The sequence below is a fragment of the Ooceraea biroi genome, chromosome 6, assembly GCF_003672135.1.
Source record: "Ooceraea biroi isolate clonal line C1 chromosome 6, Obir_v5.4, whole genome shotgun sequence".
Lineage (NCBI taxonomy): Eukaryota > Metazoa > Arthropoda > Insecta > Hymenoptera > Formicidae > Ooceraea > Ooceraea biroi.
Window position 1 is genome coordinate 11387967 of NC_039511.1, and position 18870 is coordinate 11406836.

Here is an 18870-nt window from a genome sequence, read left to right on the forward strand (position 1 = left end):
GCCTTTTGCTGCGACGTATATGTACATTGTCAAAAACTAGTTTAATTTTAGTTAGTTCTAAACGCTTATACACATAATATTTTAATAAGCATCTCATAAGTACGTCTCTTGCAAAAGTTGCATTCACGGTCTTAATTTCGGTCATTTGCCTTAATCGAATATCATAGCACACGAAAAGCACTTTTTAATTGAACCGTGTCATTACGAAAAAGTTAATTAGTTGTAAATATAATTGTTAACATTATACGTAACTTCTTTGATTGATTTGTTATTAGAAGGCTGAAGAATTCACATTCTTGCGGTAACGTTACTAAAGTAATGTTAGTAAATGCATCACAAATATTATGAGAGGTTATTACTCGAAAGAGAAAACATTTTCTCCCGCTATTCAATTATCTTGGAGTGAAATGTATTACAGGGCTGAAGGCTTAAGCTCCTTTCACCAAGCATCAAGAGACTTTCCTGCGAAATCAGCCTGGCGTACAAGCCGCGGAAAAACATAATCCTGAAATTACGGATGTGGCATAATCCTCATTCATTCTTATTAATTTACAACCAAAAAAATCAGCGTCTTTCCGAAGCAGTGCGAAATACTGACATATAAAGATTGCATGTTCTCGGAGAAATTGTACAATATCCCGGTTATGGGTAAACTTCGGAAATAGAAGTGTATAAGCTATGTGTGTGTGCCTTCGATGAAATTTCCGGATAATATATTTTCATGTTACATTCTTGTGATTTGCACATCGAGATTCTTCGAAGTGATTTTGATACTCCCGAGCGTTATGGAAAAATAATATCTCGAAACGATAATGTGTTTTCAAACATTGCGTCTCCAGTAGATCGAACCATCCTCTCTCTCTCGGGATCTCGTGCGATCTTTTCAGAATATCTTCTGTACACTGAGTCTGCTTACTTTATTGCACGCGGGATCAATTGCCAGCTGTTCCGTTCCCACTATCGGAGCGCGTTTGCGCCGAGATATTGCGCTTTTAACAACCGTGATGGTGTGGCGAGCTTAATTTATGATTTGTAACGTCATCGCAACATTACGACACACCATACTTGTGATAGAAACCACAGATCGATTTCTCACTCCAATTTCGCGTTTGGTGTTCCGGCATCGCAAGCAACTTTCGGATATTCGGTGACGCTGGCCGGCGATCCGCAGATGCGAATGTCGTGCGATTTGTCATCAAATGTAATTCGCGAAATTAGATGTCAGCAGGACCGAAGTAATCGGAAATCCACGTTGGCTGCGAGTCTTGGTATATCCTAATTTTTCATACCGCTCGTCGTTCTCGGAATTTCGTGAATGTGCGGTCGAGAAACGCTCGATTACACTCGCAGCGTTGTGTTGGATCGCCGATATCGTTATCGGAGTCTTTATTACATTCCGCTTAACGCAGATGCGCTGCAGCGTCTTCTAGAACCGTTCCCTGTGAAATCCATTCAAAGTAACAAAGTAACCAATCCTGTTCTAGAGATAAAACTAGAACGATAGTTGCTTTTAATTAACGTTTGCATGAAAGCAGATGACGTGTATACACATAAATATTATCGAAATGTTTATTATTACGTTTTCATCGGAAACAAATTTTCTATGCAACAAAGCTGCCTTGTCTATTATTAAAATTGCAATATTGTGAGCTGCAAGCGTCTCGATTAACATGCTGCGATTTTCGATATATCCTTTGGAGAATAATGACAATGTGATGCGCGTCATCTGAGTGAGCATAACCGTCATTGATGGCGAGGGTTCGAATGTAATTCGGGCTTAAGGGAATGTCGGGTACGGTACACACGGGAGGACGGAATCGCCGGCACGTACAGAATTGATCGGCGATAACAAGCGCGAAACGTCAGCGAGCGCGTCGCGACGTCACGTCGTCAGGAAATGATCCCCGACGGATCCATCGGTATAAGACAAGTTTACCATATTCGCGATTAGGATCTTCTCACGCGGGGGACCGCGGGATCGATTGATCGCACGTCGCGCACGTCGCCGCGTAAAAATGCTAGTTTCCCGAACGACGAGGTTTGTCGTGCGTTCGCGTGCATTGTTCGAACGGGCGCGTTACTCGCGATGAATTATTCATGACGAAATAGCGCAGGGGCGCTAAGCTTAATGCCGCACGATTTCGCCACGGATAAGAGCGCGTTTCCACGGCCGAGAGGGTTGCAACCACGGACTTGAAGAATATGTTTGCTTGGTGTTAAAGCATGACCGAGATGGAATGAAAAAGAGATCATTTGATTTGCTGTTTCGCACTGTGTTCGTTTGTTTGTTCTATCGCAATTTCATGATTGCGTACAGTATGCACAGTACACGCAAGCAGAATGATAAATAAAAGAGGTTTAATTTTTGAAATGTATGAACATATGGCGAATTCGATTGGATGCACTAGTGCGCACTGAGTGCATACTAAGGCTTGGTTACAATCAATTTTTATAAGAAGAAACATAAGAATATAAATATAAAAATTGACTGTAAACAAGCCTTGGTGTGCACTCAGTGCGCACTAGTGTATCCAATCGAATTCGCCAATATATATTGAAAGATATCGTTTATTTAAAATATTTTTAGTGTTTTATGTTGAAGGCAAAAATTGTTAAAAACTTGTTTAATTGCGTGCTTGATGGAAAATGATATGCGAGATACGCGAAGAATTAACACGTTAAAATTGTAACCGCAAGATCTCTACTTTTGTTGCTTTAAAGATGCAATTTGTTACTCGCAAAGTTTTTGCTAACTAAGTTTAAACAGGTTTATAGAGGATCATACGAAGGATAAGGATTGAATATAAATCCATATGCAACTACTTTTGGAGTATTCGTGTCCTCGAACTCTTCTCGAACGAGGTACAGAAAGTACGCATGGCGAGGATGAGATGTGCTTTTCGCGGAAAATTCCGGCGAGACGAGTTGTTGCGTCATTTTTCATTTGGCGGTTTGCTACGGCGGTCAGCTATGGCGAAAAGATTGACTTAGCATTGATGCAGGTGTTAAACAGCACTTTGCCAAGAAAATTATATTACAACTTTCTCATCAACCTTTTTTTTCCCGGAAGAAGGCACAGTTAGGATGAGGTGGCTATTCGTTCGTTTCATTCTCGGGAATGAAAATTAAAACGTTCGCGCGCGTTCCTACAGTCGTAATTTCTGGGTGTATTTTACCTTGATGTTTCATCACGGAGGAGAATCTCTCGCTTTTATTCCGCTTCCGCTTTTACCACAGCAAATGTATGTTTTATAATTTGAGGTGGAGATTCTTACGCTATTGCAACTAATTATGCTAATTAGATTTCCTGTGATTATAAGATATTAATGAATTCGTTTACATTATTGAGAAGTAGAATAATAAAAAAATATGTAATGATAATATATTGATTGGATATTCATTATCGTAATTACTGTCAAGTAATGGGGTTCGTAACATTCAAAATCTTTGATTGTTGATTAATGAAAATATCATCTCTCATATTCTGTATTCTGATTTTATTAATCTGAGAAACTTGATATATCCGCATTTTTACAGTTCATCGATTATTGAGAATAAATTAATTCTGCATGTGCAACCGAGAATACACTAACAAAAAATACATTTTTCAAACAATATGAACCTACAATCAGTAACTTGAAAGTCTTGTACATACGGTCGATAAAATAGCCACAACTGGATGAAATGTAGATACTTGCTCAACCGATAATAGAAAGATATCTAGTATCATACTGTAAGGAAGATCGATACTCGGTATTTTTGTACATTATCCACAGAATACTAGTGAAATATTTCTATCTGACCTCAGAGGGCATGAAGAGTGCATTCTGATGATATCATTACGTAGAACCAATGAGGATTATTTAAATTAGTTTGTAAAGTTAGTTAGATATATGTAATAACTGCTAAATACGTAAAATAATTAATCCAAATTACATGCTATGAGTGAGAGAGAAGTATGAATTGTACAAAAAATAAAATAATTGAGCAAATAACATTACGCGTTATCCATTTGTATCACAATGAATGTATGACACACATACAAACATCTTTATTTGTGATGTATTTGGCTTTAATTAATATATTTAATAAAGCAACCGCGATGTTTATCGCAATAAAATATTAATGGGACGTCATGACTATTACATAATCCCGACATGAATAATCTATTAAACGCAACAGAGATTAAATGGAAGATAAAATTGCCGAAATGATCGACAGCATATAGACCCGTTTATATAATAATGCGAGATGAATTGCATCGCCCACGGTATATAATTTTGTAGAATAACTTATGCTGTTATAAGCACATAAAATAGCAAATTGTTAAATAATAAATCTTATACTACAAAATAACGACGCACTTAGGTATTTTAGATAGAATTAAATAAAAATGTTGCACATTTAGATCTCAGAAATATCCAGCAATTCTATATTATAACGTTCACACAGTTGTAAATTATTGTACAGTTGTAAAATATTATAAATTATAAAATTATAAAGTAAAATTTATATAAATTGTGCAATTATATATATATATACACACAGTTGTACAAAATTAGCGTCACAATTTAAAATTCCTACAAAGGAACATGTTCCTTTAGTATAACATGATGAACCTATGTGAACTTAGTACCCTACTTAACAAATTAAAGTTTGAATACACGAAACGTTAGCATTTCATTTATAGTTCTTTGCAGTAAAAATAATTCCGTTTAACGCAAAAAAATTTTTGATTATATCGATATTCAATCGTTTCAATTGTTAGTTCTTTGTAGGTATTGCTAATACATTTCGTGTATTTAAAACTTAAAAATATTAAAAGTGAGATGCCAAGAGTTCACATACATGATCTCCCGTAATATTACAGTTATCTGAATTTTGGTTCTTGAGACGACACCCGGCATTCGTGTAAGCCGCAAAAGTACGGGAATCCTTTAATCCCGGGTAGGCATTAAACATTCTTTGGGGCCGCGTTATCCCCAGAGCTCCGAAAGGGTTAAGTGACGAATAACTGTACGGCTTACGTTAATTCCGCGGTGGCGGCAGGCCGCCCTATATATCGCGCGATTGCGCCGAACCGGAGGGGAAACCGCGTACAAGTTCGGATGTTTATGCTTCGGGCAAAACCGAGGAGTGCAGCTATCCGGTGAAGGTAACTCTTGCCTCGCCGTCGCCGTGGCAATAAGCATGCGCTATATGGTTCCCTCATGCATATTCGGTAAAGGTAAACTTCAGGGGCGAATTTGCCTGTCGGCTAGCGCCGCATGCGCGCAACTAGCTGATTAACTATCGAATAACTTTTAATAATTGCGATTGGCCGCGATGAGATCGCGGGCTTACGTGAAATCAACCTATCGCATGTAACGCGATCTTGGTACGGATCTCTCGTAGACTGGTAGACGATGACGGGGAATTTTGAATAATTCCGGACGAATCAGAAAGTGTGAAGTGCTTTCCAATTCAAATGCGGGCCTGCGTTGAATTGTACGGGCGAAAAAGCAATTTTTAGACTGGCAGAGTAAATTATTTCTATCCAAAGGAGACGTGAAGTCGAAAAATAAAGGATGTAAAATATAAAAAGAATGTTGTGTCTGGGGCAAAGTGAATTATAACAGAAATTAAAAGATGGAAAAGAATTAGGAATTTAATAAGAAATCTGATAGAGGTGGATAAAATAAAGTGTGACTCAATCTCTTATTGCATTTTTTTTATTGCGTTGAGAAAAATGTAAAAATGTAATCAGGAAATATGACGTTTTGAGAAACGCATTGTTACATGCATACAACGTGCATACGAATAAAGCTGTTTATGGTGGTTGTTGAGATTAAAGACGCTATTTGGTAATAAAACGAGATTTTTATTGTTATAAGAAACAACTTTATATTCGTACCTGTTTCTTGCTTCATACGCCATAAACTTTTACGTGGGAAGATTGCCATGTTGTAATATAGCAAGAAAACGCAAAATTTCCATCAAAGTCTTGTTTTATTTTAAAAGTATTTGTTTTATTGTAAGTCATTTTATAAATAAGTAAATAAGTTAATTATTTTCATTAGATTGTTTAAAAATATCGATTTAGAAATAAAAGAAGAGAAACTTGGGAAGTTCTATGACAAAATTGAATGGCGTCTACTTTCTCTGTGAAAAGAAGGAAGTATAATTTATAATTATAATGTATTGAATTTATTTATTGGTATTTATAATTTATTGAATTTTTTAATATATTTAAAAACATTTTTTCAAGTAAATTTTTCTAGAAAAATATCACAGCAACTATCTACTTAATCAATGTTTCACAATCCTAAATTATGTGGATGTTCCTTGTGAATGATTCAAATGTCTCTTGTTATTCTCTTTTGATGTATCAGCTTCGGCAAGTTTCTTCGGCGACTCTTTCACGGGTTGAGGAAAGAATAGGCATACACAACAGCACACTGCGAAAATAAATAATATAAGAAAAAGAGATTAATATTCAATTCGTTATTCAATTCAGTTTAAGAAATTTAAATCTACACGCCTATTTAAAAGCAAGGTTTACATGAAAAATTTCATGAAATTTATTATTATGAATTATCACGAAAGCAGTACTTGTATATTCGCATAATTATGCAAATTCTCTTATTCGCGAGAAAATACGCGCGACTCGTATGAGGAGGACAAATTCGCGGTATGTGGCGGCACGTTAATCATACCGAAGAAGAAGCAGCCCAATCCCATGAAAGCGACGATGCATTCGGTGCCCAAGAGCGCGGAGAAAATCAAATTCCCCACAATAGCGGCGATATTTCCAATGGTCGTGAGGATGTTGGTGCTTGTTGCCCTGCAAACGAAGAGGATTCATTTCCGTCGCGGCCGGATATATTTATCTTCCGCGGAGCGGCGTATCCTCGTTTCTCGCGTTCACGGACGCGGCCGATGGTAAAGCGGTGAATGGAGAATTACATTCGATAAAATCTCGACTGGCGCTCACAGGCTTGCGAGTTCGCGCGTTCACACGGTACCACGTGCTGTTGCAATTAATTTCCAGAATTACATGGGGATGCGCGAGAGGAGCGTAGGATACGGTCGCGCGCGCGCATCAAAAAGACGCGCTTATATTCGCGCAGCATTACCTTAATGGGACGGGAATAACGTCGACATTCACCGCGGTAACGATATTACCCGCTATTCTTGTCGTCACGATAACCGCCGCCGCCAGTGTCAGCATATACGGCGGAGACTGCGCCCAATTTATCCCGAAACTGCTTGCCACCGATATCAGGAAGGCCATGACTACAACAATGGTGTTGTGACCGTTAATTTATGGATTATTCCCGCGCGGGATGGAATAATTAGCGTGACCAGCGTTTAATCACTTCTGTTTTTCTTCTACGCCATGTAACTGGAATATGTGAGATAGGGAAATCGTTACTTCTTTTTTTAAAGAAAAAGTTTTTGATTGCAACCTGGACATACATATCTATATATGCTACACGTTTTAATCAAGAATATTATTAGATATTTTTAAGTAATTTTTTTATGAAATAAACATGCAAAATCTTGTAATATCTTACGCATTATAATTTGCTTTCGGAGCTTGGTGGTCGTTATGAATCCAATGAGGAATGAGAATATAACCGCCGATGATGCGATGATGGTGGAATTTTGATAAACCGTGGGATTGATAGTCCACTAAAAAAAGCGCCAAGCTGTTATAATTATCGTTATCTAAATTTCAGTTATCACGATTGTTAGCGAAGCTCGGCGTTTGCGGCCAATCGACGATCGATCCAATTATCGTTAGTTAAGAATGCTTCATTCTTAATTATACATGCACATTTAATAATATTTTATACAAAAGCTACATTCTCTTATATATCTTTAAAAAATTAGCAAACATCAGTAAAAAAAAGTCTTTCTTTAATATGTATTTATCTTTATATTTCTTTCGATTCTATTTATTTCAATCATCTTATAATATCTATCTTTAATAGAATATATTTCTATAATATCTGAATTAATAGGAGTTAGATATTACAGACGCCTTACACAATTTAAATTTAGTTTAGTGTTGAAAACTGATACTTTGACGCGTTAATTGGATCATCGGCGAAGTGCCTCTCACGCGATTTTTACCGACCCTGAAGCATGCATCATCAAAGTTCGAGCAGTTCAAGTACCGCCTGCCTGGTAGAGCCGCGTGCCGGTCCAACATCTCGCACATGGTCGGCTGCCTGCCTTCGGGTGTCCAATTCTCCGCATCAAAGTTGTTGAGGATGATGAAGAGATGCGGAACCCACAACCTCATGACGTTGAATCTGCACGAGCATGCAAAGTCGTTTGGTCATCGCTTCGATTACTATCACGCCGATTATTGTCGCGTCGCGAAGCATCGATGGCGGCCACAATTTACCTAAACTTACCCGAGCATACTTCCAAATTGGAGGAAACTTACGAAGCAGAAGGCGGGCAAGTAAGCTATCGTCATCAGCAGTAGTTTCACGTTGTACAATGAGGCGCGCAACCTCTCGAGGCTCGCCTCGAGCACGGGACGCGCCAATTGCGCCTTTGGCCCAACGAGCAGCGCTTTTATCTGCAACGAGAAAGAGACGACGATGAAAGGAGATGCCCTTTTCTCGGTATGCCGAGTGAATTATGCGTCCGATTTGCACACCATCATCTAAATGCAGTGCTGGCAGTATTATGGAACACTGGAGCGATCCACTAAAATAAGGAAAAATACATAATATTTAAAGCATGAACAAGAGACGTAAATTTATCAATAAGAACGTTATCGGGATCTGAGAAACGAACGTTGATGCATGAAAATGAAAATTTATCATCCCAAAAAGGATATTGTGATAAGAACGAGTGCGGAATTTAAATTTAGATTCGCAGTACCCGGTGCCTCGACTCTGCCTTCGTTCGTCTGGAAAATGCGATTTGCGCCTTTCTACTTCCGTTTCCGCTTTACTTTGCTCTCGCTTCTTTTTCTCTTCGCTACGACGTGCAGTAAATAAAACGTGTCGTTTGTATCTAGCGGTAGGGGTGCTATGAAATTATAGATGATATCTTCCGGCCGTTTGTTAGAACCCGAAATAACCAAGTTTCGCTCGATAAGCCAGTAAAAAGATAATGACATCGGAATAATGCAATATCGTCGTTGCCCAAGTCAGAAATGAAAATAGATCTTGCTCAAGAGCGTTCTGTTGAAAAATAGCCAATGGTAGGTGTAGACACATTGCAAGTTATTAATCAAGTTGTTAATCTGAAAAATCTGAAGAATCCTTTTTTGTCAATTACATAATAAAAAATGCATATTTAGCCTTGTACTTCCTGTAAGTTAATAAATATAAAATTATATTTAAAATATTTCTAGAAATACTGAAGTTACAAGGAAAACATAAAGATCGCTTCATTTTAATAAAATACTATTAGCTACTTTTTAAAATACATTTAATACGTAATGTAAATGTACAATTAGCTTTAAAAGATAGTTAAAGTTGACTTAGAGATCGAGTCGTGTTATTTATCTTACCGGAAATGTTTCCGGAGGTTGCCTGGTGTTCATACAGTACATCCTCCTGAGCAATTTCAAAGCAGCGTCCGGCTTGCCAATCGCCATGAGGTACTTAGGGCTTTCCGGCAACATAGTCGCTGTCATGAGGCCGACGACTGGTAGTATCGAGCAGATCAATAGATATATACGCCAAGAGTCGTAGTCTTGGCCGAAGACGTCGATGTGCCAGTTTAGCGGCAATATCGTGAAACCGAGAGCTGTCGGAACGAACACATTTAATTATCGGGATTTGTAACAGCGCGCGCGAGAACTTCGTCTTCTCTCTTCGTTAATCCCTCTTCGTGCAATTGCCTGACTTTTCGAGGTTTTACTTTGTCTGTCTGTCTTGCGACAGACGACAACGGAAAACTTTAATCATGCGCAGGAAATGCAGGTCTGTCATTATGTTGTTTAATTCCTCGGAGTTTCGTAATATTTCAATATCTCGTGCATTCAGTTATTCGGAACTGTTCGGTGCCAATGTGATTCATTCTACGCGTTGTTAGGTAAAGTTCCCCGGTTATTACACACAGGGCGTCGCGGTAGTGACACGTAATCTAGTTTCGAACTAGTTCCGCCAACCTCGACGTGACCGAATAAAGGCTACCTGAGATCGCTTCCGGATCATTTCCATGCGAGCCATCCTCGGAATATTGCGTTCATATTATGTTTATTAATTTGTTTATATTATATTAATTTGTTGATAACAATTGCAATTGGGACATTGTCACAATCGTACGGATGCTTGTTATACTATATTTTTCTGTATTTTGATATTTTTCTCTCTAGAGTGTATAATATTTATTAAGTTCAACTTCTTTACGCGAATTATTTATTTGCTTTTGCGAGCAACGCGTTGTTGTTGATAAATACGATGCATTAGACGATTTATCGTACGATCGCATGTGTACCTGCTGGCACGATGTTCGCCACCGCGAAGAGAAATCCCGCCCATGTGGCGAAGCGCGGCTTGTACCTCGCCGAATGGAATTCCGTCAGGTACGTCATCACCATCGCTAACGGGCCGCCTACCCTGTAAATCATAGATACGAGCGTTACACTTTATCGAGCGTAAGATTCGAGAAGGAGGTCGCGATAAGTCCTGAGAGAATAGAAGAGAGATGCACTCAAACCTCTCGAGAATTTTAGAGAAAGAGAGAGAGAGAGGGAAAGCATAATTAAAAATATTATTTAATTAATCTTAATGCTGATTAAGTTTTAATCTAGGTTTTAATGCTGAATATTTTATTAATAAGAACTTTTTGAATAGAAATTTGAGACGATTCTCTATTAATATACGAATAAATTTAAGACACTCTTGAATAAGAAATGAATAAAATAATTATAAAATAACATTTAATATATCTTTAAAGAAGACCACAAAATGGTCTTCTTTAAAGATATATTAAATGTTTTGACACTTTTTATGCAAGGATTTATACTTACAATATCCCGCTAATAAATTTGACTAGTAGAAACACATAGTAGGAGTGTATGCCGCTGCTTAAGATATTTAAAATCGCATCACCTAACATTGCGAGAATAAATAATATTTTCATGCCTATGTAGGGTGTGATGTAATCCCATATGAATGAAGTCATTATCATAGCTAAAAAAGATTAATACCAAGATATGTAACGTGAAATATTAAATTATTATAATTTTTAAGCAAATTGATCTTGTAATAATCATTAGTATAACTATGGTATCAGATTTATGTGACTGCCGCAACTCAAACTATTTATGAATTTAGTTTTTCTTTCGTACCTACATAAGGAAATGCAACGAGCATGCCTTTGCGAAAAAACGTGAGTTGAAGATCGCACTCGGCCGAAGCCAAGATAAATGCACCGGAAGTAGTGTCAAAAACGGCGGTCCATGCGATTGGCAGCGTGGCCAGTAATAGCAATACATTGAATAATCCATATCCTGAAATTACAGAAAAAATTAAAGTAAAATGCATACTTAATGTTGCATTTCATATAAAAGCTACATTCTCTTATATACGTCTAAAAAAATTAGCAAAAATCTGTAAAAAAAGTCTTTCTTTAATATGTATTTATCTTCTTATTTCTTTCGATTTATTTCAGTTATCTTATAATATTCCATCTTTAATAGAATATATTTTCATAATATCTGAATTTATATGAGTTAGGTATTACAGACGTCTTACATAATTTAAATTTGATTTTGTGTTGAAAACTGATATTTTGACGTTTTAATTCGAAATAAAAATCGTTAATTTACTGTAACTGATCTTACCAGTTGTAGAGATGGCTTTATCGAGGTCAGTAGATTCATTAACGTTAACATTACCTGAAAATTGAAAAGCAAATGGCTTTACGAAGCGAGCGCTTGTCTCTACATTGTGAGTTATATAATGAACTATGTTGTTAAAAATATAATATTGAAGCGCCTAGGTACAGAGATAACTACATGTGAAAGAAAATATCTGCTTACAGATAAAGTAGCAAACCAAAGTAAAAAGAGCAGTGTTTAGTAGTTTGAGGATAACCATGATAAACTATGCAGTTACTAAAAACCGTGATTTATCTAGCTAAGTAAAAAGATAAATCATAAATATTTACATGCAATACATAGATGCTTGTACATAGATACTGAAATTTCATATACATGTATAACACATTTACATAATTAATTTATGATAACTAAATCTGCATGTCGCTCCTGCCACATAATGTAATTACACACGAAGATAAAAATTCATGTTTATACGAAAATTCACACCAGTCATTTACATAAAAATAAACCTACAAAATAACTAAACAAATTAATGAAGAATTAATGACGAAATAATATCGTTCACAAAATATATGTCAGTTGCTTGGAGTTGCATTTCCTTCTCGCCTCACTGCTCAGTAATCCGACTAGGAATGCAGAAGTTATTAGTTTCAAGCTCGGAAAATTTTCATTCACCCCTGCATGCACGCCACTAAATCACACCCTCTGCGCGAGATTATTTCAAAGTAACAAGTATCAGGAGGTCAGCACCTTCTGCAGACGTCACAAAGGAAGGCTTCTCACCGGTTATCGTAGCGATTTTGTTATTATCCCGGTCACTTGCGAGCATATCCGACTCGGTGAACTAACGAGATGACTGCGCGAAAAGACGATGTGGTGGAGCCAGTCCCACTTCTCAGGACAAAAATAGAAGCCCTAGAGGCGATTTAATGTTGTTTGATTTGCGTGACCCAAGTCTCGTTCCTTGCCAGGTGTTTCTCTCGATTCTCTCGGAACGAGACCAACTGCGCCGTGTGTCTAGGTCGTGTCTTGTTCGCGTTGCCTGGAAAAACGCAAATGCAGAAGAACGCTGGAGATTCATAAATATATATACAATTTTCTTATCGATGGAAATCGGTTGAGACGAAGAACGCGACTTGTATGCGACTGATCGGACTATGAAGTGCAATCGTGTTCTCTGGCGAGCTTCCCGCTCGTATAACCCGCCAATAAAAACGGGTCAAACAGTCCAATTGTTATGAACGTCTCAGCTGTTTCTCATTAATGAATCGCGCTTCTTGGACACCACAGTATCATCGTCATCGTCAACTGTAAAAAATCATATGTAAAAAACTGTTATATGTAACCATTGTATGTAAAAAATGTTGGCACATGCAAGAGAGATGTATTCTCTTTATGTCTATTAAAGAAAACGATAATATTTAGTATAATTATATTATATTTAATATAATTTAGAATAATATTAATATATTATTACAGTATTACTTCTTTCAATCTATTTTCGGTGAGAAGAAGTAGTATGTATTTATTCAGAATAATTGTTTATTTAGTGAAACCGATTTTTTAAATTAAAATTTTTATTGTATTTTTATTTTTATCTTTTTTTTATTTTATGAGAATGAGTCAGAATGTAAAGATAAAATATAATACGAAACTGTTTTGTTTTTCCGTTAAGTTATATAAGTTTGTGTTATTTGCTTTGAGTAACCGCAAAGTATTTTTAAAAATAATTAAATTTGATAAACAAAATTATTTTGTATTATCATAAACTATGCATTGGAAAAGATAAATTATCTAATCTTAATTATTTTTTATATTCCTGATTTATAATTATAATTATAATTTATTTGATCGATATCAATAAAAATTATCGTCTGGTAGCATGTGTAATATGTGTAGTGCATAATAATGTGTAATAAGATAAATTTAGGAATATATGGAAATTAAATCCTGTTTTTTGTAAGAAAAGTTTTGCTCTATAAGCTCTGTAGCTCTGTAGCTCTGTAGCTCTTTAGCTCTTTCTTCTTTTCGCTCGTTGCTCTTTCTCTCTTGCTTTACAGTGCTATGTAGCTTAAAGAGATGCAGCGTTACAGAGCATTTTTACAGAATATACTCATAAAAACTAAGATATATATGGAAGAAAACAACGGAAAGAAATTAATTTAATTTATCAAAATTCAGTGCAACAAAAAAAGAATGTTTAAACACATCGCGCGATTCTTTGAGTTTTCATGATTATTTTCACGACTACTCGTGTATATAGATGAGATACTTACTTGCTTTCAAGACAAGTTTTCGATACGATGTTCACTTTCATTATATAAAAAGAAAGAAAGAAAATTTTTATCCGCAAAATTCTGTCACAAACGTGAATATAGATACAAGCAATAATCACTTTCGTCGCATTCGATCGAGCATTCGCACGAGGAAACAGCTTCACATTAAATCGGAAGTGTAGAAAACACTCGAGGAAAATGCGAGAAACGAAATAAAAAGAGTGAATAAAAGAAGGAACAGGAGGATGCAGCAGAATCCGTTGCGAGGACGAACGCATCGATCGACGAGCATTGCGACGTTACTCTCGCTTTCAGTTTCTCGCGGAAAGATAATACTCAGACACGATACATGTCTTATCGCGATTAACATATCACACGTCACATACTCGTGCAAATATGTTCCGTTACCACGCAAAGATTTGGACGCACGCGTGCACGCTGACACTCGCTTTTTTGTTCATTACATGTTCTTAGCCATCGAGATACTACCGACAACGAAGGAAGTAGTGTCGACCACGGCGTGGTCGTTAACGCGTTTATTCGCGCATGAAATACGACGTACGCTGATTACATTGCTAGAACATCATCACGTTATGCTTATGCATTTCAGTTAATTTCGATTAACTCTTTAACTCTCGATTGACTGATTAAATTGACGTCAATATTTATTTCCATAGCGCATTTGGATTTGTCAGACATTTATTTGTAAGGGATGATAAATAAAAAAATGAGAAATATTTTTAGCGAGTATTGTAATAATTAATGTCGGAAAAGATATTGATCGGAAAATACTAAGCTTACAATATAATTACGACCTTTACTTCATCGCACTGAGCTCTCCATAAAATGCAAAGCACAGGATGCCCTTTGAAGCAGCTGTGCTTCATACAGCACTTTATGAGATGACTGCGAGAACGATATTAATTTAGCAAAAAGTAGTCCCTGAGGGGAAAAGCTAGTTTTTTCCCTTGCGCTTTTCACAAAGGCAGCCGCGTCATTTCCGGTTGTAGACCTTGTAAACGCATGCTTTACGTTGGCTGCAACGGAAATAGATATTTGATCTGGCAGTGTTGCGCTGGCCTTTGGCTACTTCTCTCAACAGTGTCCGGATAGTTGACGGGAATACGAGAGTGGCGAATTCAAACTGGATTCGTAGACCTTTCTCTGGTTACCGACCAGTGATTTTCGTTTACCTACGAAAAAACTATACGTACAAATTGGCAACATGCGAGAAAAATCCTTGTGCGAAGTAATCCAGACATTTTTATCGCCATTGCGATAAAATGCGTTATTTCCGTGTGCTCGCACATAAAAATACGAAAATTCCGAAAAGGAAAATCGGTCGATTAATCTGTATACGTTATTTTTATTTTATTCTTTTAGATTATATTGGATTAAATTTTTAGCCATATCTTTTATTTAAAACGTACTAATTTTTATGTTGGTGAAGAGAGAAGCATTTAATATTCTTCTCTACGAATCTTTATAATCTCTGTGAATAAATCTGAAAAATTAAATATATTTTTCCTTATGCAACATTTGTAAAATATTTTCACGATGATTAACAAATATTTGTTCGATCGGAAAGTGCGTGCAAATTTTTTTAACAAAATTCGCACGGACTTTTAACTCAATATTTGAAGAATTGATTGCACAAAGCTTTGTATATCTGCATAAATGTAGCTTTCTGCAGCATCTGCAGTAAGATACTCTGATATCATCATTATTGCAAAAGTGTCTTCGTGATGTTTGACAAATGTTTAGAGAAAATACTGACGAAAATGATATCGACAGAAAACACGTGTATGCACTTGATAAAATATATTGGTCTTTCGATGATGCGGTTAATCCGTCGCGAAAACTGCGTGAGTGGACTTTGCACGTACTGCTCATATACGTATATTCGGTGTCATATTCGCTCCAGAATCACCGCACGTGCGGATGCACGATGATGAGAAACTTGGCACTTGCATCGCGCAACTGATAATGTCTGCCAGCCATAAAAATTTTGTCTCGTTCTTGGAAGATTATCGAGGGAAAGTATGACAATTTCTCATTTGAACCTTTAATTGGCACGGCAGGAAGAAAGGCTGAAAGGCCGCAAAAAGTATAGTTCAATTTTCGATTTGAGCTAAAAGAATGATCAGGTCATTAACTAATTGTAAGTAATCTAGATCGTGTCTAGATGGGGAAAAATCAAATTAAACTTATATTTATAACTGCACAACATAGCTTGTCATATATTAATTTTATAGCTGGATAGGCAACCTATATAAAATGAACAACAAAATTCTTCAAAACATCGCTGCAATATTTGTATCGCTATTTAAACGCGATCCGGCTTTGTTAGTTAATGGCCTAATAGATATTCCCGGAATATTTGTACATATTGAAACATTTATTCATGGCAGCGGAAGAAAAACGATAAATGAAATAATATTCCGCGCGGAATAATATAATAATATTAATATTGTAGAAATGAGATAATTATATTATACTAATAATTGTAACCAGTATCACGCATGCAAGCATCAGAATGAAAACAGAAAAACACGCTATTATTGGCTATTATAATTTCATTACGTATTCTGATCGCTTGGAATATTTGCACCAAAAATTTTACACAATTCTTCCCTCGGAAAGCTGTATTAATGCCAAAATTATATTAAGAATCGAAGCTAAATTAGTGACTATTAATGCAAATGGTGATCGATCTAGCATATGCATACATGATAATCGCTACATACATTCAGTAAAAAATGGAAAAAGCTAGATGATTTCGAAGTGCAATAGCAGGACGCAAATGTAATGTAATGTAAATTGTAAATGTAAATGTAAATTATTCCATATCGAAGTTTGTTGAGAAGTTACTCGTGTAATTCAAAAGTCACACACACACACACACACACACACACACACACACAGAAGTATAGTTCAACCGGACAAGTCTAACACACTTATTGTTAACGTTTTCGTCGCGAGGCAAACGACATAAACGAAGCGGTCTGGTAACTAGTTGGATACTTTTGCTGTAAACCATCTAAAGCCGAGCAAACAGCCGCCACCACGCACATGTCAATCTTTCGCCGCTTCTGTACCACCCCCTTCCGGTTTGCTCGTTTGTTCGTTCGCTCGCTCCCTCGCTCGATGAGGCAACTCACTTAATGAGTTTCCCGGAGTATTCGATGCGGAATGCGGGCTCTATTCAAACTTGTTCGGCTTTCGTACTCCGTTCTCGTTTTCGCAAGGACGCGGCATTACATCGAGAAAGGAAAAGAGAAAAAGAGCGGAAGAAAAGCAACGTTGTCTTATTGCTAATGTCCATTTGGCTTTCTCTCCTTCAACTCGTAACTCATATCGTCGGATTCTCTTAACTATTCGCTCGGTGCACGCGAGACTCTGACGTTTCGTGGACGTTTTAGTGCGGAAGAGTTTTTGCTGGTGTTTTTGCGTAAATTTCGAAGAAAAAACAATGCGCAGTTATTCCTCCGTACAGCTACTTGAAACCTGGAAAAATATTTTTAAATATGATTAAAAACTGAAAGGAAAATAATACAGAGGATATCACAATTATGTACTCTTACTTTTTTTCTCAGTTTTAGATTTTAGAATCTTGCAGAAATTTATTCATGTTAATTGCACGCGCCTTTATGCAAACTGAGAGATTCAAAGGTTCCGAGGGAGGAAAGCGAAAGATGAGCTTCGTTTTAAGCCGTCGACGATCTCCCTTGTCAGATCGGCGAGTTTAAGGAGGGCCGACCGAACGCTGGCGAGGCTTTCAGGATTCGTGATCCCGTGTTTGCGAGCGAATTTGCGTAGATCCTCGTCCTCACCGTGCCGGGGATCGAGAGAAAAGAAAGGAAACGGAAAGTTTGTCTGCGCGGACGCGCGCCTGAGTTCCGGTGTGTGGAACTTGGTAGATCCGTTGCGCGAACAAGTTATTTCCGAGTGGATTACGAACGGTGACGCCTTTCGATGAAGAAACATCAAGCCTATAATCTATTTTTTTGCAATGAGCTGACGCAACCGTAATCATGACATTGCTTTTAGATCATTTTAGACGCGATCGCAGTTCTCCAGCAATTTCTCGGGAGATTTTATTCCATGTTGGAGCAGCTCAATCGCTATAACAATCTAATGCGTGCGGAACGCTTCTCTTACTCGATTAAAATGTATGTGACAAAATTTTCATTTCGCTAATGGCAGTGGTAGTGTTTAAATCATGCACTTTTAAATTACGCGGATAATGTCGAGTACTCATTCATTCAAGTATGCTCGACTGGCATAATTATAATATTGAGTTAATAACTCTCGATGTTAAAATAATGATTATCGGGAAAAATTATGCATTATCCAGCTGTTTTCAATTATCTACATCACAATTTCACAAATTGGAAGTTTATATTATTACAATTTTTGAATTAATCCGTTCTCATTACTCTATCTATCTTCTAAATTTTGCATCTTTTTTCTTAAGAATTTATTCTAAAAAGCCTTGATACACTTTTTACATATTATTGATAAAAACGTCTCCTATCTTATTACATTATATTAACTAATATTTGACTTATGTCATTTTTGCCGCATCACATTACACAATAATATGCACCCTTGCGGACGTGGTCTTTCACTTAATCCATCAAATCCGCCATTAAATGACGACCTTACACGAGACAGGGCACAGGGGATACCGCGCAATATCCGCGGGCCCTGCCAGTGCCCTCGATCGTTGCGGCATGTGCGCTAACCGACGGCTTGATGGAGCCTGGACCATACGGTGTGGCCACGTGC

The 18870-nt window shown here is 37.0% G+C and overlaps 1 protein-coding gene across 5 annotated transcripts; it reads right to left on the reverse strand.

The window, feature by feature from the left end:
* Positions 1–5695: 5695 nt before the first annotated feature.
* Positions 5696–16915, reverse strand: LOC105284133 (synaptic vesicle glycoprotein 2B). 5 transcript variants are annotated; one of them, XM_020033226.2, is made up of 13 exons: positions 14080–16499; positions 12554–12845; positions 11804–11857; positions 11309–11470; positions 10988–11150; positions 10453–10574; positions 9521–9759; positions 8406–8575; positions 8123–8300; positions 7557–7674; positions 7116–7275; positions 6696–6823; positions 5696–6437 (listed from the first exon to the last, which is right to left on the reverse strand). In XM_020033226.2, exons 2-13 carry the CDS (start codon positions 12630–12632, stop codon positions 6310–6312), a joined length of 1701 nt encoding a protein of 566 aa, XP_019888785.2. In that variant the 5' UTR covers positions 12633–12845; positions 14080–16499; the 3' UTR covers positions 5696–6309. The 5 variants fall into 5 exon arrangements, with proteins under 5 accessions (XP_019888785.2, XP_011345723.2, XP_011345724.2 ...); XM_011347421.3 differs by having other exon boundaries at positions 12554–13111; XM_011347422.3 differs by having other exon boundaries at positions 12587–13111; positions 14080–16306.
* Between the last annotated feature and the right edge of the window lie 1955 nt (positions 16916–18870).

Excerpts from the sequence above, each read along its gene's own strand:
- LOC105284133 (XM_020033226.2), bottom strand. The coding sequence starts at position 12,632 with ATGCTCGCAAGTGACCGGGATAATAACAAAATCGCTACGATAACCGGT. Across the intron at positions 11,471-11,803 it reads TAAAGCCATCTCTACAACTG|GATATGGATTATTCAATGTA; the intron begins GTAAGATCAGTT and ends CTGTAATTTCAG. Across the intron at positions 9,760-10,452 it reads GGCGAACATCGTGCCAGCAG|CTCTCGGTTTCACGATATTG; the intron begins GTACACATGCGA and ends TCGTTCCGACAG.